Source organism: Dipodomys ordii, unplaced genomic scaffold (genome assembly GCF_000151885.1).
Source record: "Dipodomys ordii isolate 6190 unplaced genomic scaffold, Dord_2.0 Scaffold79, whole genome shotgun sequence".
In the NCBI taxonomy this organism is placed as follows: domain Eukaryota; kingdom Metazoa; phylum Chordata; class Mammalia; order Rodentia; family Heteromyidae; genus Dipodomys; species Dipodomys ordii.
Window position 1 is genome coordinate 3,799,242 of NW_012267295.1, and position 24,237 is coordinate 3,823,478.

At 54.9% G+C, this 24,237-nt stretch overlaps 1 protein-coding gene across 1 annotated transcript in view; it reads right to left on the reverse strand.

The window, feature by feature from the left end:
- Positions 1–3,484: 3,484 nt before the first annotated feature.
- Positions 3,485–24,237, reverse strand: part of Triobp (TRIO and F-actin binding protein) — a 54,889-nt gene continuing 34,136 nt past the window's right edge. The window contains exons 10-23 of the mRNA XM_013024800.1: positions 22,326–22,382; positions 21,298–21,311; positions 19,832–19,925; positions 19,618–19,707; positions 19,309–19,418; positions 17,485–18,010; positions 15,839–15,949; positions 10,195–10,342; positions 8,001–8,103; positions 7,535–7,694; positions 7,342–7,455; positions 6,028–6,114; positions 4,659–4,822; positions 3,485–4,168 (exon numbers count right to left, since the gene is read on the reverse strand). Coding sequence (XP_012880254.1) covers positions 4,661–4,822; positions 6,028–6,114; positions 7,342–7,455; positions 7,535–7,694; positions 8,001–8,103; positions 10,195–10,342; positions 15,839–15,949; positions 17,485–18,010; positions 19,309–19,418; positions 19,618–19,707; positions 19,832–19,925; positions 21,298–21,311; positions 22,326–22,382 — 1,776 coding nt within the window. The 3' untranslated portion in view covers positions 3,485–4,168; positions 4,659–4,660. The remainder of the gene's footprint in view (positions 4,169–4,658; positions 4,823–6,027; positions 6,115–7,341; positions 7,456–7,534; positions 7,695–8,000; positions 8,104–10,194; positions 10,343–15,838; positions 15,950–17,484; positions 18,011–19,308; positions 19,419–19,617; positions 19,708–19,831; positions 19,926–21,297; positions 21,312–22,325; positions 22,383–24,237) is intronic.

Consider the following 24,237-nt stretch of genomic DNA (forward strand, 5'->3'; position numbering starts at 1 on the left):
TGTATGTGTGCGAATCTTTCCAGAGAGATGGTTAGCAAGTGTAAGTGCATATACAAGTCTTGTGTGTGTGTGTGTGTGTGTGTGTTTTGGGCCTTGAACTCAGGCCCTGAGCACTGTCCCTGAGCTTTTTTTCTTAAGGTTAGTACTCTACCACTTGAGCCACAGTTCCACTTCCAGCTTTCTGGTGGTTCATTGGAGATAAGCAGTCTCATGGACTTTTCTGCCCAGCTGGCTTTGATCTTTTATTCTCAGATCTCAGCTTCCTGAGGAGCTAGGACCACAGGTGTGAGCCACAGGCGCCAGCTGTGCGAAATCTCCTTGCAGGGTCTGGCCTGCCTTGGGAGGCCAGGCTGAGAGAATGTCATCTAATGGCAAGTGCTTAGACCTGAGTCACTGCATTATTGGTCTTGTTTTGTCCTCTGTGGCCTGGGAACAGCCCTAGGCACTTCAAAGGGTCACTGTGAGTTTTCAGAGGGTGCTGTCTGTCGAGTTTGCTCTGCCAGAGGCTCCATCAAAGGAAGCGCCTGCCCCCTTGGCCCTCAGAGCCCGCTGGGCCTTGTAAAATCCAGATGGGACGCTGGGGTGTCCAGGATGAGTCAGTTACAACTCAGCCCTTTCATGTTCCAGAAACTACCCTTTGCCTCCTCACCCTTTGGGTTGGCTCCGGGGCTTCTTGGGCCGGAAACCCTGAGCTCAGGGAGCTGAAGGCAGGAGGAGGTGGGGGGGGGTGAGGAACTTGTGTTCCTCCTGAGACTGGAATTTCTTTTCTTTTGGCAAAGCTGGGGATAAAACCTAGAGCCTTGGGGCTGGGAAGGTGGCTCATTGGTAGAGCATGCATGAAGCCCTGGATTCGCTGGACATGGTGCTGTGGCTCAAATGGTAGAGTGCTAACTTTGGGCAAAAGAATTTCAGGAATTGGGGCTGGGAAGGTGGCTCAGTGGTAGGGCGCTTGCCTTGCATGCATGAGGCCCTGGGTTCGATTCCTCAGTACCACATACGCAGAAATATCTGGACACTGTGCTATGGCTAAAATGGTAGAGTGCTAGTTTTGGGCAAAAGAAGCTCAGGAACAATGCCCACGCCCTGAGTTCAAGTCCTGGGACTGGCCAATATATCCACAGGTCCTGGAATTTTTTTTTTCTTGTCTTTTAGGCAGTACTGGGACTTGAATTCAAGGTCTTATGCTTGCTAGGCAGGTGCTCTCCTATCATGGCCCCACCCTATTTACTTTGGCTTTTGTGTTTTTTTTTTTTTTTTGGGGGGGGGTTCCGGCATGGGGCCTGAACTCTGGCTGGGCACTGTCCCTCAGCTCTTCAGCTCAAGGCTAGCGCTCTACCACTTGAGCCACAGCGCCACTTCCGGCTTTTTTCTTTTTGCTTATGTGGTGCTGAGGAATCAAACCCAGGGCCTCACGCATGCAAGGCAAGCGCTCTACCACTGAGCCACCTTCCCAGCCCTACTTTGGCTATTTTTTTGGTTATTTGTATCGAGACAGTCTGTAAACAGCAACACATTCTTCAGTGGAGTCAGGTCCATTTCTGCATGTGTACATTCTCTGGGCATACCACCACCAGGCGATGGCTGCCTCTCCAGCCCAGGGGTCCCCACCATGCTGAAGATGCTCACCAGAGCGAATACTACATCCACTCTTAAACTCCATGTAAATGGAACCTTCCAGCATGTGCTCCACATGGTATCTGGAGGATATATGCATTTTTTTGTACATAGCAGTAACTTTTATTACTGTGTCATATGATAATCTATAACTATACCACAACCTGTTTGGTCCATTGTTTTTTTTTTTTTTGGGTCCAGTCGTGGGGCCTGAACTCTGGGCTTGGGTGCTGTCCTTCAGCTCAAGGCTAGCGCTCTACCACTTGAGCTACAGCGCTGGCTTTTTTCTTTTTTTGCATATGTGGTGCTGAGGAATCGAACCCAGGGCTTCATGCATGCAAGGCAAGTGCTCTACCACTGAGCCACCTTCCCAGCCCGTGTTTGGTCCATTGTTGATGGACAGTCATGTTTCCAGACTTGGGCTGCCTTGGACAAGGCTGGTAGGAATCACAGTGAGTCATGCTGTGCACGGAGGCAGTAAGGAAATGCTGAACCCCAGGGCAGATGTGTGTCACTGGACAAGACACTGCCCGAGTCGTATGAAGGGGATACTCCTGCCAGCATGTGGGAGAACCCCCGGGCTCTGCGTATACCAACACTTGGTGCTGTCTGATGGGGAGTGCCTTACGGTGTAGCATGTTGGCCTGTTTGTTCTTGCTCACCAGTGGTGGAGGCGGAGGACAGGAGCTAGAGCCTGCAGGTGGGGAGAGGCTTGGGCCAGTCAGTCACCCCATCTCCTAGAAGCCTGGGCAGCTGTAGCTCAGTGGTGGAGTAAGGGGCCTTGAGTTCATTCCTATCCCTGCCACATGCTCACAGAAAAGCAGGGAAGATCGACAAGAAATGTACTCATCACCTTACTGATGTAACTAACCCCTCTGTACAGCATCTTTATAAGAAAATAAAATTTAAAAAAAAAAAAAAGAAGAAAGAAAAACAGGGAAGAGCTTCTGGAATGGTTCTTCTCTCCAACCAAGGCTTTCCTACATCTCATTAGCTGAGCAGTGGCAGGAAGTGAGGGTCTCCTCTGAATTCTCAGTCCTCTGAGGGCCAGCCTGATGTGGTATTTTCCTTTTTGCTGGTTCTGGGCTTGAACTCAGGGCCTGGGTGCTGTCCCTGAGTTTTTATACTCAAGGCTAGTGCCCTACCACTCAAGCCATAGCTCCACTTTTGGCTTTTTTGTGGTTAATGGGAGGTAAGAGTCCTACGGACTTTTCTGACGGGGCTGGCTTTGAACTGCAATCCTCAGATCTCAGCCTCCTGAGAAGCTAGGGGTACAGGCATGAGCTCTTGGTGCCTGGCTTCCATGTGGTATTTCTATACCAGAGAATGCAGCTTCCCCCAGCCCCTGTGACTGTGATCAGCACAGCCAGACATGAGGATGCCCGTCTTGGGGGGCCTGGGGTGGCTGCACCTACTGTCCCCACACTTCTTCCTGGTGAACACTGGGCATAGACTCAATGCAGCACTCAGACTAAAAGGAAAAGACCCATTTGCTGGAGAAGCAAACAGGCTCAGTGAGGCGGTGACTTGCCCCAGGACACAGTCAAGGGCAGTCTCAGCTCCAGCCCTCCTACGGCTGCCAGGCTTCCCCGAGGGTGAGAAGCTGTGACTGCTGAGGGACCGTGCTTGAGTACAGATCTGACAGAGCAGTCAGAGGGGTCCTGACTGCCACAGACGCTGCTACCCGGAGCCCACACACCCCACCCTGAAGCCTGCACGCCCCCATGCACACCCCACGCGCACATCACAGTCTTTGTCATGTGGATTCTCAGCCCCACCCTCAGAAGCCCACACCCAAGCTTTCGGAAGGGTGGGGTGCTGGGGAGACGTCCCCTGCTTCTCAGCCTGCCTGGCCACCCAGGACACCAGAGCTGCTGGAAGGTTTTATTAAGTTAAGAGTGCTCGTGGAGCAGGAGAAGCATCTTCATGGGCGATGCCAGCGGCGCCATGGCCAGCACCCCTCAGAGGGGGGGTGGGGACAGCTGCTGGCACTCTGTCCCCATCCCCAATATGTGGGACCACTCATCCAGGGCCTCCCCCCCCCCCGCCAACCCGTTAACCCCCCATGGCCACTGCTGGGACCTCTGGGGACCCTCAGGGTAAGCTGAGGCCAGGCGGCTGAGAGGGAGGGATCCCAGCCGGGAGGAAGATGCCACCAGGAATTGCTTTTCTTTAAAAGTATAAAGTGTTTTAGGAAAAAAAAAAAAGGAGAGAAAAAAAAAAAAAGGAAAAAAGAAAAAAAAAGTCTCTATAAAAATCTCTTCACATAAAAAATCCTGAAGGTGCCAGGTGAGACCCAGTGCGAGGGGCGCGCTCAGATACGCAGTGTGTACATGCATGTGTGTGCGTGCATGCACGTGTGTGTACACTGTGCATGTGCACGGGTGCGCGCGGTGTGTGTGTGTGTGTGTGTGTGTGTGTGTGTGTATGAGTGCACGTGCCTCCCACAGGGTGGGAAGAAAGCTTGGCTTCTGACTTCCATCCATCAGGGGGAGCTGATGATTGATTGGCCCCCCTGGGGCTGGAGACTGCAGCTGGGCTGGACCACAAAGACCTGGAAGGCAAGGACAGGTGCTGAGGTCAGGCAAGGGGGTGAGGAGGGACTTCCACCCTGCCTACAAGACTCTCAGCTCTTCGCAAAAACAGACTGGCTCTGCTGGTGGCCTCCCTGGCCGCCCCCCTCCACTCCCCATGAGCCGTATGAAGTATAGAGACTTGTCAGAAAGAGAACACTCTCTTGCTGGCCACTGTAATTACAGCTCACACCTGTAATCCTAGCTACTCAGGAGGCTGTGATCTAAGGATCATGGTTCAAAGCCAGCCTGGGCAGGAAAGGTGGTGAGACTCTTATCTCCAATGAGCCAGCTGGAAGTGGAGCTGTGGCCTGAGCCTGAACGCTGTGTGTGGTGTCATGGTCCCAGTTACAGATGGGGAAACAGAGGCAGGAGAAGGACCTGTCTGCTCAGGTAGCCAGTGAGTCAGGCTGGGTACTGTGAGTTCCCCGTCGCCCCCCCCCCCCCCCCCCCCAGAGCCCAGGCTCCCACCTCTACTCGGCCAGGCTGTTGCGCGTGGCTTCCTTCTCCTGCAGGGCCGCCATGGCAAGACGCAGGTGCTCCTTCAGCTGCTCGATCTCCCGCTCTGACCGCGTCTTGATGTGGTTCAGTTCTACGTACACGTCTTGGTACTTGCCTGATGTGAAGCGCTTGTCCTGGCGCGGGAGGGGGGCCATGAATGTCGCAGCCCCCTCCCGGGCCCACCACCTGATACATGCCCTCTCTGTTCCCCGCTGGCAGTGCAGAGCAGCCAGCCCCGTTTTAGCCTCCAGGGCTGGCACAAGGACAGGGCAGCCGTGGATGAGCCATGTAGGCCAGACCTGGGTGGAACTGATGCTTCCAGCTCTTAGCATGCGGCCTGGCATGTAGAAGGTGCTCAATAGTAAATAAGCCAAGTGTGGTGAGGTATACCTGTAGTCTCAGCTGCTGGGAGATGAAGACAAAAGGGTCGGGGTTTAAAGCCCCCGATGGAAATGTTAGTGAGACCCTATCTCAAAAACAAAATAAAGTCAGGAGTCAGTAGCTCATGCCTGCAATCCTAGCTACTCAGGAGGCTGAGATCAGAGGATCAAGGGTTGAAACCATCCCAAGCAGATAACTCTAAGCAACTCTTATCTCCAATTAGCCAGCAAAAAAACTGGAAGGGGAATTGTAGCTCAAGTGTATAGCACCAGTCTTGAGCGAAAAAGGCAAGCAAGAGCAGAAGGCCCTGAATTCAAACCTTGGTACCAACACACACAATTTAAAAAAATTAAAATGAGCCGGGTGCGGTGGCTCACACCTGGAATCCCAGCTACTCAGAAGGCTGAGATCTGAGGATTGTGGTTCAAAGCCAGCCTGGGCAGGAAAGTCCACGAGACTCTGATCTCCAATAAGCCACTAGAAAACCGGAAGGGGCGCTGTGGCTCAAGAGGTAGAGCACTCGCCTTGAGCTGAAGAGCACAGGGACAGCGCCCAGGCCCAGAGTTCAAGCCCCAGGACTGACCAAAAAAAAAAAAAAAAGCAAAAAAATAAAATTTTAAAATAAATAAAAAGAACTAGGGGCATCACATGAGCAATAGAGCACTTGACGAGCAAGCGAGAAGCTTTGCTTCAGTCCTCCCACAGTAATGAAGAAAGCCCCCACACATACAAACAGTAATACGTAAATAAACTAATGCTGAATAAACCAAAGCAAGTGTGTCCTTGCAGACTGCCCGGCCTGTCTTCCCTGTCTGTAATGGGGCAGCGAGTCTCGTGGGGGGCTCTGGGAGGGCTGAAGGAGAACGAGGCAAAGAGGTGCCAAGGACACGTCCCTGGCTAGCATCCGGGAGGTTCTGAGCCCCTCTGTGTCCCCCCGACCCCCCGTGGCTCTCCATACCTTCTGCAACACCTGCAGCTCATCCCGGAGACACTGCACCTCCTTCTTCAGGTACTGAAGCTCGTTCTCCTTCACTCGCAACAGTACCTGCGGGCACAGGTGCCAGGCTGACCCAAGCCCAGAGCCCTGTAGCCTGGCTCCTTCCTGCCCCAGACCCTAGAGGGCAGCGCCAACCTGTGCCAAGATCCCTATTATTCCATCCTGGCGGCCCACCTCCCCCAGGAAGCTGTCCTCCCTCACCCCTCACCCCCCTGGCTATGGTCACCTTAGCTGTAGGTCCAGCTGGGGGCCAGGAGGTGGAAAGGAGGCTGGGTTGTGGCCCTCCTTTAACAAGAGTTATGCAGCCATGGCAGGCCCCGGATCCTCCCAGTGCTGAGGGGCTGCGTGCCTGACTTGACAATGGGGAACAGGCCCAGCCTAAAAGCTTAGATCGGAGCTGACTGCTGGGTGCAAACATGGTTTCTACAGTGGGAGCTGGGTGACTTCTAGGAAGGCCATGGACCTCCCTGGGTCTGATTGCTCATCTGTCTAGCAGGGACAGTGACTAAACTCCTGGAATTACTGGAAGATTAGATAAAAAGGACATACAGAAGTTCCAGACAAACCAGGCGCTGGTGGCTCACCCTGTAATCCTAGCTACTCAGGAGGCTGAGATCTGAGGATTCTGGTTTGAAGGCCAGGCAGGAAAGTTCATGAGACTCCTCCCTCTCTTTTTCTCTTTCTCTCTCTGTTTCTCTCTCTGCCAGTCCTGGGGCTTGAACTCAGGGCCTACGCACTGTCCCTGAGCTTCTTTTGCTCAAGGCTAGCACTCTACCACTTGAGCCACAGCACCACTTCCAGCTTTTTCTGTGTATGTGATACTGAGGAAACAATTCCAGGGCTTCATGCATGCTAGGCAAGCACTCTACCACTAAGCCACATTCCCAGCCCAAGACACTTATCTCTAACCACCAAGAAGCCACAAGTGGAATTGGGTCTCAAATGGCAGAGGGTCAGCTTGAGTGAAAAAAAAGACTAAGGGACAGTGCCTAGGCCTCGAGTTCAAGCCCCAAACTGGCACCAAAAGTAATAATAAGTAATAAGTAAATAAACTAATAGAATAGGTAAAATAAATCAAATGCTATAATAAATAAGTAAATGAATAAGCAATATAGTAAAATAAATCAAATGCTAAGGTGCTGGTGGAATCATGCATTTCTTCTAGGAGCTACTGACTGGTGGAATAGCTTGCCAGGGTTCCCCTGCAGGTAGGTGTTGGTAGTGGGGGGAGGTGCTACCAAGTATAGGGGGCTGAAGGAAGGGGGCACCGCTCACCTCCAGCTCACAGGAGCTCCGCTCATTGCTGCGCCCACAGCTGTTGCCCGAGCCCTGGGAGGCAATGAAGCTGCGCAGCCGGTCGATCTCTTCGGACAGGCGGGTGTGCAGCTCCTGGGGGAGGGGAGGGACGGTTAGGCCTCGATGCTGGCCCCACCATGTCCACCCCCAGCCCCATAGGGGCCGGGCCCACCTGGTTGTGGCGCAGCAGCTCCTGGCCCTCCTGCTGGCAGCGCTGCAGGGTGTGTTCCCGCTCCTCAGCCTGCCGCGTCAGGGCACCGATCTCCAGGCATTTCTGCGAATAGCGTTCGGACAGCACCTGCAGCTCCCGCTTCAGCGCCTCTACGTCTGACCTTCCCAGGGGAACAGGGGGACAGAGTGCTCTTGTCACTGCTGGCCCTTGAGTGGGTCACAACCTGACTCAGCCCACCATGGGTTGGAGGGCAGCCCCAGGACTCCAGAACTGTGCGGTAACAGGGAGACACCTACTGGTGAAAAGTGACATCGCAACCCAGCTCTATAGAACACTAAACCAAACAGGCATAGAACGCAGAGGGCCTCAGTACCAAGTCCTCAATTTTCAAGTATCCTGGTGAGCAGCAGGCCCTGGCTTAAAGGCAGACCTAGCCAAGACACTCAGGGCCCCATTTCCATCTTACTGATGCTGCTTCCGGAGGCCATCTGGACCTTGCTGGAGACTCCGTGTTTTGCTCAGCTCCCGGCTCAGCTCTTCCTGATAGGCTTTCTTCATGGCTTCAATGGCTGGGAGAAGGCAGAAAGGTAGAAAAGTTGGAGAGGGGTTGGAATCATCAAGCTGTGCCTCCCCTAAGACTCCACGTATACAGGTGGATACAGAATCAGAAAGCAGCATACAGAGAGCACCAGACTAGACTAGCAGCCCAGAGCAATCCAGGCAGTGTCCTGAACTGAGTAGTTTAGGGCTGAATTACTCAATCTCTTTGGGCCCATCATGGGAGAATGACCCTGCCAGATGGCCCTTCTGGGAGGACACCTTCAGGGCCCTCTGGTAGGGCTCTTCTGCTAGCCCTGAAGAGCTCATGGCCAGTGCCAAGGCCCAGAGTTCAAGCCCCATGACCACCACCACCTCCACCACCAAGAGTCTTACAGACTTTCTTTTTTTTTTTTTGGGGGGGGGTCTGTTCGTGGGGCCTGAACTCTGGGCTTGGGTGCTGTCTCTCAGCTCTTCAGCTCAAGGCTAGCGCTCTACCACTTGAGCCACAGCACCACCTCCGGCTTTTTTTCTTTTTGCTTATGTGGTGCTGAGGAATCGAACCCAGGGCCTCATGCATGCAAGGCAAGCGCTCTACCACTGAGCCACCCTCCCAGCCCTCACAGACTTTCTTGCCCAGGTTGGCTGCCTCCTGAGCAGCTAGGATTATAGGCCAGCCACCAGTGCCCGGCAGAACAGAGTATTTTTTCACACCACTCGGGGTGATCGTGAGGACTAAGTCTTGCTCTGTGGTTTTACCCACAATTCCAAATCCTACCACTGAATAGGGAATTATCATCACCCTTCCCTGAGGGAAGGGACACCAGGCTGTGGGTGTTCTGTTATTCTGTGTGTGTAGGACTTCCAGGTTCACTATGGAAACCTTCGTGCTGGGTTACAGGGTGATCCAGGCGTGGACCCAGCTGGGGCAGGGTGACCTCCCTAAAATACAGAAGCGCCTAAAGGTGCAAGCATAGGAAGCCCTTGGCCAGCACAGGCAGGAAGCAGGCTCAGTTCCCATGACCTCTCTCACACTTTCCATCATCCTGCAACCCCCTGGGGTGCACAGGACGTGCGGGGGCGGGGGGGGGAATGGCAGGTGTGTGAGGGGCTGATGGAGGGGAAGGAATTGTCTGTCATACACATTTCCAGCTTCTGACTGGGAGAGCAGATGTGTTCAGGGCACTGCTCTGTACCCAGAATGCTCTGGGCTCTGGCACCAACTGTACCACCTCAGGGTGGTGTCACTAACCTAAGGCCTGGCTCTTCATCTGTGCAAATGGGAAAAGCACACAGCCAGGCCTGGGCCAGGCTCTCCTCTCCCCTCCCCCCAGCTTCCCCAGTGGGGGGGCCTATGGGGGTCAGGGAGATGGCACTCCCCACTCCCCCAGCATGTGAACAGAGAGTAGTTTAAGGTGGGCCCTCCCACAAGTGGCTGCAGGGGGGAGGGGGAGGGGGAGAGGGAGTCACAACCTATGGGGGAGGGGCAATCTCTTACAATATCAGTTTCTCCTTTTCTAGAAGGTGCAAAAACCAGTTCTGGGAGCTTCTAAGCCCAGGTGACACCCCGCCCACAAGTGTTACAATTCTCACTTACTATTTTTTTTTTTTTTGGTCTGAGATTGGGTCTTGAACTCGGGACTTGACACTTGTGCTCATTGGCTAGTGCTCTGCCAACTGAGCCACACTTCCACCCCTTCTTTTTCTTCTTGGTGTCAGTTCCAGGGCTTAAACTTAGGGTCTTGCGATCACCCTTGACTTTTTGCTCAAGGCTGGTGCTTTGAGCCACAGCTCTACTTCTACCACTTGAGCCACAGCGCCACTTCTGATTTTCTGGGAGATAAGAGTCTCACAGACATTGCTGCCTGGGCTGGCTTTGAACCTTGATCCTCAGATCTCAGCCTCCTGAGTAGCTAGGACTACAGGCGTGAGCCCCAGGCACCGGGCTTCTGGCTTTTAAATTGGTGATAAAAAGCCTCAGACTTTCCTATTCAGATAGGCTGGCTTCAAACCTTGATCCTTAGATCTCAGTAGCTAGGATCACAGGTGTGAGCTACAGGTGCCTGGCTCTCTTCCTGGTGCAGTCAGGGGTGGGGGGCTTCAGCGTGGAGTGGGGTTCTTACCGGAGGCCGTGGCCGCCGTCTCCTCCTCCAGCAGCCATTCCTTCTCCTGCTGCAGCCGCTGCAGCTCTCGCTCATGGTGGCGCTGCAGCTGCTCCATCACCTGCTGGTGTGAGGACTCCATCTCCGCTAGGCTGCGCTCGCAGGCCTCCTGCGGGCGGGGGACCAGGGGTCACAGAGCTGCCTCACTGCCCCCAGGGGGAGGAGCTGCGGGCAGGCTCCCCAGGGGCCAGGCTGGATCCGCACCACCAGCCTGCTCCTACTGCCACACCACCTTTGCATTGACAACCCCACCCTACTCCCCTGCTTCCAACCCTCCCGCGTGCCACCCCCCTCCCTGCCCTGCCAGTGCCTGCTCCCATGGTGGGCTCTCATCGCCCTACTCCTGCCCAGCTTTTCACACACACACACCCCCCCCAGCAACCTCACATAAACCAACTCTGCGCTTACTCATACCTCCGAACTTTTAGCTCATGCTATTCCACCCGGCCTAGAACATGCTTTTCCTTCCTTAATTCACCTGACCTGTAGCTCAGCTGGAATGTTTCTTCCAGCTTCATCTGTCTCTGGGAAGCCTCTTCCCTGCCTCCAAGGTTCTGCTTCTCCCAGACCATAATACCCTCAGGACGGCAGCTGAGGCCTGGCATTCAGGCCAGGGCACAACATGTGGCAAGTACTTAGTGAATGAGCTGAGATGGATGACAATGTACAACAGGGCTTTGGAGACAAGCGGGGCAAGTACGCCTGAGACTGACGATGCCCACGGCGGAGCCCGCTGTGCTGGGTGGCCTGGGGGCAGTGGCAGCATCATTACCACTCACACAGTGACACAGGGTCTGACTATGTACAGTTCATGCTGACCTCTCCCTTGTGATCCTCCTGCCTCAACCTCTGAATGCTGGGGTTTTAGGCATATGCTACCATACCCAATTGACATTTTAACAACCTTATTCCTTCACCTAGCAGCCTACTCCTAGGATTTATAGCCACGCCCCAGGAGGTGGTGTGTGTGTGTGAGGACTCAGAAATGAGGTTGTTTGCAAAGGCAAGGTTAGCAGGAAAACAAATAAAAACTGAAAACATTCTAAATGTCTACCCAGGGAATCCTGAGATCAGTGATGGACTGAGCCTTACGAAGGACGCTGGGGAGCTGTCCAAAGGCAGAGAAGCAGAAGACTGGGTGGGAACCTTGAACGAGGTGACCCTGATCAGGATGCATTGTGTTCATAAACTGCTGTGTTAAATGGCAGCTCCTCTGTACAACTACTTAAAAGATTTTTTTTTAAAAGAACCAAAACAAAGGAAGAGCCGAGCACTGATGGCTCACGCCTGTAATCCTAGTTACTCAGGAGGCTGAGATCTGAGGATCGGGGTTCAAAGACAGACCAGGCAGGAAAGTCCATGGGACTCTTATCTCCAGTTAACTACCAGAAAACCAGAAGTGGTGCTGTGGCTCAAGTGGTAGAGCGCTCGCCTTGAACTGAAGAGCTCAGAGACAGAGCCCAGGCCCAGAGTTCAAGCCCCACAGCCCACCGACCAAAAACACACACACACACAAAAACCCCAAAACACAGGCAGAGTGGCCTGCGTGGACTCCTGTGGAAAGGCATAAGGAAGGTAGCGGGGAGAACTGGCGTCTGGCGGTACATGCGGCTGCTCCCACTCACAAGAGCAAAACACATCGGGCTAACATCTGTTATGGTAGGAGAGACAGAATACCCGCCCCCAAAGACACCCTTGTCTTTCTCCTGGGGCCTCTGACTATGTCACCTTCCAGGACGAAAGGAATTCAGGCTGCTCCTTAGCTGACCCTGGAGGTGCGCAATTGTCCAAGGCTATCTGGGCCCTGAGGAGTGGAAGCGGAGGGTAAGACCACAGAGGAGGCGAGGCAGGTCACAGTGACACCGTGCCGTAACAATGCAGGGACCATGCCCAGGCCCTGAGTTCAAGCCTCAGAACTGGCACAAAAATGAAACAAATACAAATAAATAAGGCACTTTGAAATTGGAAGCCATGTGCTAGGAAGGTGGCTCAGGGGTAGAGTCTTGCCTTGCATGCTTGAGGCCCTGGGTTCCTCAGTACCACATGGGCAGAAAAAGCCAGAAATAGTGCTGTGGTTCAAGTGGTAGAGTGCTAGCCTTGAGCAAAAGCCCACAACCGACAAAAATAAATGAAATAAAATTGGAAGCCTGTGTCCTTAAAGGGCTAGGGCAGATAGGCAGACACAGTAGCTGATGAGCTATGCAGGGGGTGTGTGTGGGTGGGGTGGGGGTAATGGCAGGAGGGGTATCCACAGAGAGTGCTCCGTGGCCGGGCGCTGCTTCAGACCTACCTTCCCGACGAGAGAGGTGTCCTGATACTGGCCGCACCTCTCACATGCACGTCAAGGTAGATGAAGAAATGAAGTTCCCCCGCACTGGACTGCAAGGGCCCTTCTGCCCAAGGTGGCGCTTAAGTCCCAGGATGAAAAGCCCCAGAATCACCCCCACCGCTGTATTGTGGCACAAGGGTCCCCAGCCCTGTGAGGGATCCCCATTCAGTGTCCCAGCCCTGTGTGAGTGCTATTCGCTCAGTGTCCCAGCCCTGTGAGGGTGTCACCCACCCAGTGACCTACAGCCCTGCAGGAGGGGCCCCTGCTCAGTCCCCCAGCCCTGTGAGAGACCCCCATTCAGTGCGGATGCCCTCAGACCCACAGGAGGGGTCCCCACAGCAGGAGCTACCAGACCAGAGCAACCGCAGTTGCCTCTTCCCATGCTGGGGGGGGGCACGTGACTCCACTCCTCTTCTCTGACGCCCCCACCCCAGTCTTCAAGCTGTTTCCTTCCCTTCCCATCCCCCTCCCCAATTCTATCTGCTCTCCCTGCCCACCCTGGCACTGTGCTGTCAGCCTCTGGAGCCCCCAGCAGGGCACCTGGGACCAGTTCTCCCTAGAGCTCAAAGGTTACATACACCCTTCCTCTGAGCCTCAGTTTCCCCATCTATAAGCTAAGAAGTCACAGGACTCCTTTTTGTATGTGTGCTGGTACTGGGGCTTAAATTCAGGGCCTGGGCCTTGTTCCTTAGCTTTTTCACTCAAGGCTGGTGCTCTGCCACTTGAGCCATAGCTCCCCTCTGGCTTTTTTAGTGGTTCATTGGAGATGAGTCTCACAGCCTTTTCCTGCCTGGGCTGGTTTCAAACCACAAGCTTCAGATCTCAGCCTTCTGAGTAGCTAGGATGACAGGTGTGAGCCACCGGCACCAGGCTAGCACAGGATTCTTTTGTAAGTTCCATTTTGGTGGCAGAAACCTTTTCCCAGTGGACTCAAAAGCCGGTTTTACTAGTAACAAAGATGGAACACCCTGATCACAGGTAAGTGGCCCACCCAGAGAGAGATGCCCCTAGACTGTCTCTGAACCCCAGGAGCCCTGGGCAGGACCTCAGGGCTCCATCCATTGGCCACAGGCTGTGGCCTGGGCCCAGCCCTGCTGAGAGGCCTCATTCAAGGGAGGCCTCTCCTCTACCTTCCCCACGCCCAGGGACCCCAAGGCTGGTCTCCTCATCTCCTGACTCTCCTTGTCAGCTCCTCCTCTGCTCTCCTGAGCCATCACCAAGTCCTAGTGCCCTGCTAGCCCATACTACCCTCAGCCTTGCCCCAGTTCTCCAGGCCTGGGCCTTACCCTCTCCTGAGCGCTGGTTTTTTGCAGCACCACTTCGTGACGGTGGCACCAGACTTGTTCCTGGAGGCTCCACAATGAGTACCAACCCGCCTCCCACCTCCGGCCACAAGCAGCGCAGCCCCCAGCCCCAGCACACACACACTTCCCAAAGAGCCCCTTCACGGGACCTCCCACTACTCCTGGGAATGTCTAGAAGGCTCCCACTGCACAGCATCTGGAATCCCGATATTCTTTTCTCCTTTGGGCAACAGAGTACTATAGACTGCAGACAAGTGATTGTCAAATTATTCACGATTTTGTGACCAGGCTGCTAAGCAAGGCTGCTTTCTAAACTTAAAATTATAGTTCTATGACAAATAAAGGTAGTACGTACATAGTCAAAGTGTATCACTCCCTGATTATTCATTGCATTTTATTATTCCGCCCGTCCCTGAGGTGGTTCCCTGGACGGCTGGGTGAGACAGACTCTTCCCAGCCTGGCTGAGGGATGTCATGCGGGTAGCTGGATGTCAGCCATGATGGGAGCTTGCACAGTGGGAACTGAGAAAGTTGGTTTATTGTCTTATGGATTGTTTAGAAGCAGGTGACGAGAATGTGCTGACACTTAAACGTGTTAAGTCTATGGTCATGAGAGAACATACAGAAAAACAAAAACTACAGAAATAGTCTTTTTTTTTTGGTCTGAGATCAGGACTTAAATTCAGTACCAGATGCTTTCATTTATTGGCTAGTGCTCTACAAACTGAGCCACACCTCCAGCCCCCAGAAATATTATTAATAGGATGCTCTGGAATATCCAATAAAATACAATTACCCGAGACCGCGTGCTGGTGGGTCACGCCTATAATCGTAGCTATTCAGGAGGATAGAGGTTCAAAGCCAACCCTGGCAGGAAAGTCTGTGACACTCTTTATCTTCAATTAACCACTAGAAAACCAGAAATAGCGCTGTGGCTCAAAGTGGTAGAGTGCTAGCCTTGAACAGAAAAACTCAGGGACAGAGCTCAGGCCCTGAGTTCAAGCCCTAGGACTGACCAAAAAACAACAACAAAGACAAACAAACAAACAAAAAAGATTTCCAATTCAGCAAAGGGGTCACTCGTAATATTGACCTAGTAAAGTTTCCATATTTGACTTCTCGCCTTACTTATTAGCATAAACAAAAATGTCAATCCACATTCACATTAGAACAGGAAGTCCCAAAGACGCTGTGAGGGAAATCCACCGGCTGCATGGAATTCACAGTAAGAATAGTATATATATTTTAAAACTATCAATTATATACTAAATATCTATTATTTAGTAAAACGTAAAATAAATATGTGTGCACGCATGCATACACGCCCCAGGACCAGCGCACGCAGGTGCACATGCACGCGCACGTGCACACACACACACATACACACACACGTACATAATCATTTTTTTTTCTTCTGGAAAACCAAGTGTCCCAGTTGTGACAATCAAAAATTGCTTCCACACATAGCTGCTGTCCCCAGGGGACAAAGTACCCCCGCCCCGCACTTGAGAAGCGCTGTCCTAGGCAGAGTTCACTCCCGAGGGCCACTGAAGGCTTGCACGTCCTGCAGGGCTCCTGGCTGTGCCTGGGCGGGCTCGCTCCATGTCAGGGAACAACTCTCCAGTCCCCCGCCCCATGAGGCGGGGGAAGGGGCTCCAACTGCACAATGTCACACGGGGACTCACACACAGGCTCTGCGGTCAGCCGACCCCAGGCTCAAATCCCACCTCTGACACCTGCAGTCTGGGTGCCCTCGGGCGAGTCACGTGAGCCCTCAGCGCCCAGGGGCCTGGTCTGTAAAATGGGCACCGTGATCACGCCCACCAGCTGTGGGGAGAGTGAGAGGGGTGTGTCAAACGCCTCGCACGGGTTCTGGCACACAGGGAAGGATGCCAAAGTATTGTTTTCTGACAACACAGCAACCAGAAATCTGTCCCCTCCCCCCACCGCCAATAACACGCCTCAGCCTCACCTGAGAGATGTAGCCTGGCGGGGTGCGGCCATCCTCCTGGGGTCTGGGTGCACTCTGGGGGGCTTCCCCCCGGAGACGCCACGCTTCCAGCTGCGCACGGAGAGATTGGACCTAGCAGAGGAGAAGCCCAGGTCAGTGAGGACCCAGACAGAGTAAGGAATAGCACATGGCTGTCCAGCTTCACAGGGTTACAACGCCAGCTTTCCTAGGGTTCACAGAAAGGTTGGGAACCTCATGTGTGTCGTCCTAGCCACGCAGGAGGTTGAGGTCTGAGGATCGTGGTTTGAAGCCAGCCAGGACAGTGAAGTCCATCAGACTCTAATCTCCAATGAACCATCAAAGCAGAAATGTGGCTCAAGAGATAAGGGGGCCAGCCTTGAGCAGAAGAAGCTAAGAGACAGTGCCCAGGCCGAGTTCAAGCTCCAGAACTAGCACAAGAGTGGGGGTGGAGCAGGAGCACTGGTGTCGCTGGTTCCTAGATGGCCAGGCGTAGACCTGAGATAGCTCTGGCCCAGAGAAGACAAGGATAGGGTCAGCACACCATTGTCACTATTACCCACCACAGGATGACAGGCAGGTGTGCCACCTGTGAACTTTGTTTCCCCGTCAGTGACAGAGGGGAGGCCTGCCCAGGAGAAGTGTGGGAATAGCTTGAGTCAAGGGACTTGAGAGGCTGTGGACAAGGCTTGGGATGTAAAAGATGAACAAAACATGGTCTCCCTTCCCTTCCCACTTCCCATCCTGGGTGTTATTAAGAGCACAACTAAGAAAACAACAGAACATGGGGCTGGGAAGGTGGCTCAGTGGTAGAGCGCTTGCCTTGCATGCCTGAGGCCCTGGGTTCGATTCCTCAGCACCACATAAGCAAAAACTGTGGCTCAAGTGGTAGAGCGCTAGCCTTGAGCTGAAGAGCTGAGGGACAGCGCCCAGGCCCAGAGTTCAGGCCCCATGACCGGACCCCCCCCACACACACACAAAAAGAAAACAACAGAACAAAACAACAGCAGGGGTCTAGGGAATAAAAGTGAAAGGGCCTGACAATTAGGACAGCGATCAAACAGGGAATGAGGGAATGAGCACCCCAACACCACAGGTGTGTGGGACAAATGTCAAGCCAGGCACTGGTGCTCACACCTGTAATCCTAGCTACGTAGAGGCTGAGATCTGAGGATCACTGTTCAAAGCCAGCTTGGGCGGCAAAGTCTGAGACTCTTATCTCCAATTAAGTACAAAAAAAAAGAAAAAAAAAAGCCCTAAGTGGAGCTGTGACTCAAGTGGTAGAGCACTAGACTTCAGCACAAAAACTTGAGGATAAACTGGCGCCAGGTGTCAGTGGCTCACGCCTGTCACCCTAGCTACCCAGGAGACTGAGATCTGAGGATCGCCATCAAAGCCAATCGTAGGCAGGAAAGTCCGTTGAGACTCTTTATCTCCAATAAATTACCAAAAAAGCCAGAGATGGCGCTGTGGCTCAAGTGGTAGAGTGCTAGCCTTGAGCAAAAACAGTGCAGGGACAGCACTTAGGCCCTGAGTTCAAGTCCCACAACTGGCACCAAAAAAAAAAAAAAAGACAAACACCAGGACTGGGTTCAGGGTCAGGAGCAGAGCTGGGGGGCCAGGGGCCCACCTCCGTCTCCGGAGCCCACCTCCTTCTCCAGGGCCTCATGGTTGTCCCTCGAGGGTGTGTGGCGTTCGCTGTGGCTCTGGTTGAGCAGGGCGGTGAGTGGCACCCGCTTGCTCTCCCTCAGGGGCAGCTTCTCCAGCTCCTGCCACTTCTTCTCGATCTCCTCGCTGAGCCGGCTCTGCTGGTCCTCAGTCAGGGGGGCGCCCAGGCCCCGACGTGGCCCCTCCCCAGTGGGTGTCTCTGGGCCCCCGCTGTCCGTGGCTTCAAACCACTTGCGCCGCTCCTCAGAGCGCTGGGCCAGGTCCCGCTCCAGTTCCTCCTGCTTGGTGGGGCGGTCAGGGGTTCGGGCTGGGGTGCGGGCTCGCTGCGGGGAGGCCTGCGTCAGCGGGGAGAGCTCCACATAGTCCAGGGACTGCCGTGGCCCATCCACCCTGCGAGGGCTGCCCCGGCCGATGACCTCGGAGGCGGCCCGCTGCTCCCCCACCTTTGGGGAGCCCTTCTGGGGCCCGAAGCTGTGCAACGTGTTCTCCTTGTTGCTGTCCGAGAGCCTAGGGCGCCAGCAGAGCCGTGTCAGGTGGGACCTTGTCCACTCGCCCACAGGAGCCCTTCCAGAGAGACCCCAACCTCGCTTCCCCTCCCCCCCCCCCCCCCCCCCCGCCTCAGCGCTAGGTGTCCCCAGAGGGCAGGGCAGCCCGGCCCAGAGTCTGAGAAGTGGAGCTTCTTGGTGAACAGGTTCTGGGCACAGCCTAGTTTACCACCTGCCAGCCCTGGGCCCGTGAGGCCTGGATCCTCCTCCTTTCTCATAGCCTGGCTGGCATAGATGTGATGTCTTAGTGAGCCACTGTGTGCAAAGTACCCAGGAGGCCCTTTGCAAGTACCAGTGGAAGCACTGCTTATTAAAAACTTGAGTAACAGCTGGGTATGGTGGCTCATGCCTGTAATCCTAGCTACTCAGGAAGTTGAGACCTGGAGGATTGCAGTTGGAAACCAGCCTGGGCAAAAACTTCACAAAACTCTCTCTCCAATTAACCACCAAAAAGCTGGAAGTGGAACTATGGCTCAAGTGGTATAGTACTAGCTTTGAGAAAACAAAACAAAACAAAAAAACCCTTCAAGGACAGTGCCCAGTCCCTGACTTTAAGCCCCAGGACTAGCCTAAGAATAAAATAAGCATGAAACAGCTGGACCCATGGGTGTCATGTCTGTCATCCTAGCTACTCAGAAAGCTAAGATCTGGAGGATTGCAGTTCAAAACCCACCTGAGCAAAAAAGCTCAAGAGGTTCTGTCTCTCCAACTAACCACCAAAACAGCAGAAGCGGATCTGTGGCTCAAGTGGTAGAATGCTAAGCAGCCTTGCGTGAAAAATCTACAGGACAGTGCCCTGGCCCTGAGTTCAAGCCCCAGTACCAACACACACACAAAAAGTCAGTGGCCCAAAGCCAAAGCCACACAGGTGTGGCCGGCTTCTATACAACACTCTGTTCCTGCCCCCCTAGCAGCTATAAACCTCACCCCTAGAGGGCGTGGTCACAGGGTAACCAACTCCCCACCCCATCTGCTACCATGGCAACAATGAAGGGAAAGGCCCCCAGCCTGGAGGGGAGCACAGAAGCCAGACTGCCAAGTCTCTCCCTAGTGCAAGCTTAGGCACAGCTTCATGGCACAGAGACAGAAGAGCCTGGACTCATGGGCACAACTCTTTCCAAAAAAAGGAGGGGGGGAATGAAGGTCAAGCCTATGTATTTTAATGTGAAGGCGCAGGATGCTCGTGTACCACAAAGGTAGAGCAGGGCCCTCAGGTGAGTTCCCAGAACCCCGCTCACAAGGCCCAAGCCCAGCCCATACTTGGTGACATCTGGGGCTGAAGTGGGTCGCACGGTCTTCCTCAGAGCCTCAATCCAGTTCCGCCGGATGCCTGAGGTCATGGCCGACAAGGTGTAGACGTTGTCCTTGGTCTGCAAGTGCACCCCGTGGGTAGGTGGACATGTGGCCGCCCTCTTACTCCCTCCCACTTGGATGGGGGGAGGGGCTTGCTTCCCAAGAGCAGACCTCTCCGGAGCCCACCTCTGATGGATGACACGTGTCTGGGGAATGAGTGAGTCACGGACTCTGGGCCCTCCCTTCCGCTTCCCGCTGCACCCCCCACAGCCTCACGTGGATCTGGAAGCCATAGTTGCGCTGCACGGCGTACTCGGTGACATCTGTGCAGGAGCGCAGGTCGATCTCACCGTCCAGCTCATCTGCCTAGAGCAGAAGGGCCCACCGGAGTCCACATGAGCCCTGGGGGCCCACTCTGTTGATCCAGGCCAGCCCGCTGCCCCAGCCCCTTCCAGGAACCCATGGGCACCCATGGGGGACAGGGCCTCACCTCCTCTGCAGTGGAGTCTCTGTAATACTTGAGGCTTGAGTCCGTCAGCACAAACCAGTGTTTCTTCCACTGTGAAGGAGAGGAAGTGGTAAGCAAGAGGAGGGAGGGAATGATGGTGGGAGACCTCAGAGGGCCTGGCAGGTGGGTCAGTGGACGGCCCTGCAGTTCCCCTCTGAGCCTCCAGGGTGCAGCTGTGAGCCGGGTTGACTTCTCCAAAGCCACACCCAGTCCTCCAGGAACCCTCCTCTGATTTGCTGATGCTCTTAGGCCCCTAGGACTGCCAGGGCTAGGGAGGGCCAGAACCTCACGTTTTAATCTTGTTTTCTCTTGTGTCCCCCTGGATTGCCACAGTGGTCAAGAACAAAGATCTCCCAGACAGGAGGACCGGAGAGGCCTAGGGTGCAGACTGAGCTCGTGGCAAGGTGGCAAAGTGGAAGTCTCTGGGCATGCTGGCTACTCACACATTCAGCCTGAGAAAACGTAAGCTGCCCATCCCTGATGCAGGAGTTAGGGGTCTTTCTTCAGTGCTTGCTTTTGGGCTCCAGGTGAGGTTGGGCAGGGACGGTGAACAGCTCGATCTCCTAATCTCCCATGAGGAGCTTGGCCTACCTCTGGGCTCCACTCACTGCACTGGAATGCAAGCCCAGGGCTGCCCACTGTCAGGGTCACTTCATGTCACCCAGCCCTCCTGGGAGTCCCCTGTACCAGGAAGCCATTTAAGGTATTTGTTGTTGCTGCAAGTACTTGGTTTCCTTTCCTCTAGTACATGGGAAGTTTTCCAGTAGGCAAGGATGATACTTTCTATTTCTTTCCAGCTGCCTCCCCTGAGAACTTAGGGTTTCAGCACCCAAGAAACTAGACGCAGCAGTTCCCTTGAGAGTTGTAACTGCTCTTGGAAGCTGTGGGCCTTTAGGCAAGTGTCTCCACCTCTCTGAGTACAGTAGGACTACAAAGCCCCCCAGCCTTCCAGTGCAGTTAGAAGTCTCAACCCCCATGGGTGTCACACAGCACTTGGTACAGCAATGGCACCGGGTGGCCCTCTCCAAGTGGATCGAGTGTCTGATGGAGGCTTCAACTGACTGCAATGTGCCACAGGCTCTGAGGCAAATGGCTTCTTAGCCCTTCCATGCCCGCTTTTCTTATGTACGCCAAGGGCTCGAACTCAGGGCCTGGGCACTGTCCCCTGAGCTTTTTCTACTCGAGGCTGGCACTCTACCACTTGATCCATAGGTCCACTTCTGGCTTTTTGGTGTTTAATTGGAGATAAGAATCTCACAGACTTTCCTGCCTGAGCTGGCTTCAAACTACAACCTTCAGACCTCCGTTTCCTGAGTAGGTAGGACTACAGGTGTGAGCCCCGGCGCCTGGTTACTCTCAGGAGCTGGAATGAGCTCTGAGGGCCTCGAGGGCTCAAGGTGCAGCATGGCCTGGAAGGAATGGACACTTGTGGACCCTGTTTCCTTTCTGTGCTGGAAGGGGGCTGGGCTGCTTGCACGCCCAGGGCGCTTTCAGCTCGGACATTCCAAAACTCCATGAAAGAGTATGAGTAATGGCCAGTTCTGGGTGGGGCCTCAACTCTCTCTGCCCTCCAGGGACCCTGGGTGGGGGAGGCCAGGAAGGGGTCACTGGCAGGGCGCCAGGCCTTGTGCGCATCTGGAGAGCGGCCATAGGGGACGGCGGGCAGGCAGCAGGGACGGAAGGCTGCGGGCTGGAGCAAATAAAGAGGGAATACAGCGGTGTAGGCAGGAAACACAATGAGCTTCCCTTTGGCTCTGCGCCCTGCCTGGCATGCGGGCTGCACGCAGACCCGAGCTACAGGCGCATGCAGGCAGGGGATAGGAGACAGCCTTCCCTGGCTAGGTAGGCAGGGAGCCAGCTCGGCTCCCAGGCTCCAGCCTGGCAGCCAAAAGGGCAGAGCTGGTGAAATATCCACCGTCCCTGCCGGTCCTGAAGACAGATACGCTGGAGAGACAGAGCTGAGCTGTCGATAGTATCGCTGCAACTCTGTTCCCTGATGGTTAACCTCCACGCCCACTTCACAGCTGTGGCCAGCCTCGAGAAGGCTGTGATCCCATCCAAGTGTCCTGGGTGAGACCTCCGGAGTCCATGCTCTGGGCCACACCCCCAGCGCAAGGCTGGGTCCTGGCCATCTGTCAAGGCAGACAATCTCCATGCACCCTGCGCCCCACACCCTTGGATCCTTAGCCAGGGTCATGAGGTGGTCTGACCCGGCCACTCTTGGTGACAGCAGGGAAAGAGGGTGGGGGTGCTGGCAGCCAGGAGACCTCCACCCTGTGGCTCATACTCTTGCAGACTGCTCAGCAGAGGGCCCAGGCCTCTGTCCTCTACTCATACGGCCACGCCCTCGGCTCCTTCCACTAGACAAGGAACACCTTCCCTTAAGCTTTCTTTCACCTGGTGCTCACAGGCCAGGGCCTTTAGAAGCCCTGCACTGAGCCAGCCAAACTCTCCCCTCCAGCTCCCGCCCTCCTACCTCTCCAGGCTCATCCAGGATTGACATCCATCCCTTCTTGAAGTTGAGCAGATCGGGCTGTGGGGAGAGAGATGGGTCAGGCCCACAGGGAGGTCACCTGGGCTGGCAGAAGGAAGTACATCACCCGTCCTGCCCCAAGCCCTGTGAGACTGAGGTCTGAGCATACCAATAGAAGGGACTTAGGGGCCCAGGAACTCCCTCCCCTCACCCTGCCAAGTGGGCTCCCAGCCACTGGGCAGCCTTGGCCCCCTTCTCCAACATCCACATCCAGAGAGCCAAAAGGGCGGACTGGATGGCTGACAAACACCCCAGATGTCCGAGCACCCTCCTGCCAGCTCATGAGTGGGGAGAGAGGAGGCCAAGGGGAGCTCTGGGTGGAGCCTGGAGCACACTGTCCAGGTCTCCTATGACAAGGCCCATTGGATCCACTGGAATAAGGCCTAACGGTGCCCGCCCCTCCGTGGCCCTCCAGCCAGTCCTGGTCCCTGGAGAGTCTGAGGCTGGTGTCCTTAGGTCCCCTGGGGAGACGGACATGTCACCTTGATCCTACCTTTCGAGTGCTGCTCAGGGGGGCAGAGCCCCGGGTCCTGGGGCCTCCCCGCTGCCACATGGTCTACTGTGAGCTGCACCCCCCTACCTAGATTCATAAAGAAGCTGCTCGTCGCAGCATTTTCCTGCCTATGCACCTCCGAAGGACACCAGCCTCCAGGCCCTCCCTGTCCACTGGGCCCCCTCTCTCCTCTAGGTCTGGTCCCTCTACCGTCCCAGCTCCTGCCGGTCTGTGGCGGAGCAGGCCAGGCTGGCGGGCAGGGAGGAGGCGGCCACCTGTTCCCATGGCTCCAAGCCCACCTATCAGGGCCTACATCGAGGCCTCACCAGGCGAAGGTGTCTGGTTGCGTGGAGGGAGCTGGTGGCTCTCACTCAGTGGGGTGGGCGGCCTCAGCCTGAAACCAGAGCCACCTGACCTGGCCACCCTTCCTGACCCACCCTCCTCAGGTACAGAAAGTGGGACATACAGAACCATCCACCACCATAATGGGGGGAGCTAGGCAGGCTGGCAAGTCCCCCTTGCATACCTGTCTGAGGGAGGAGACAGGCTTTACTCCAAGCCAGGAAGCCCTCGGGCTGTGTTCGTACTGTCTGCTGTCTATCTGCCCGCCATCACCCACCTGCGACAAAGCTTCCCAGGGAGGTCTCCAGCTAAGGCTTGTAAGGACTGCCAAATGTCTGGCTTCACAGATCCTTGGGCCTGGACCCCCACACCCCCTTCCCGGCAACCCCTAGAAACACCTCAGGACAAGCTGTTGAATAAACACCTCTCGCTTCCCTTCCCTGATCTCCAGTCCTGAGCTCTGGGGCAAACCTTGCCCCTGATAAGCTGAGGGTCCAGAATGGCCCCATTGGGCTGACCTGGGAGAGAAACGAGATGTTGCAGTCAGGCTATGGACCTAACCCCGCTGGGTGAGGCTGAGCCCCGGCTCATGGCAGGTAGGATCAGGAGGGCTAAGTCCCATTGCTACTCTGCGCCCTGACTGCCTCATGTGGCGAATGGGCTGTGGGTCCTGCTTCCCCCTGACCCAGCTTGCCAAAAGGGCAAGACACAGCAGCTGATGACCCTCTAAAGGCCAGTACAGCCCAGACATGCCATACCAGGCGACCGCTGAGCACCACCAAAGCAGTTTCAAAACCTTCTAGTTGCTAGGTGCCCATGCACATGCCTATAATCCTTGCTACTCAGGAGGGCAAGATCTGAGGAACACAATTCAAAGGTAGCTTGGGCAGGAAAGGTTGTGCGATCCTTATCTCTAATTAACCAGCAAAAAAAAAAAAAAAGCTGGGAAGGTGGCTCAGTGGTAGAGCGCTTGCCTTGCATGCCTGAGGCCCTGGGTTCGATTCCTCAGCACCACATAAG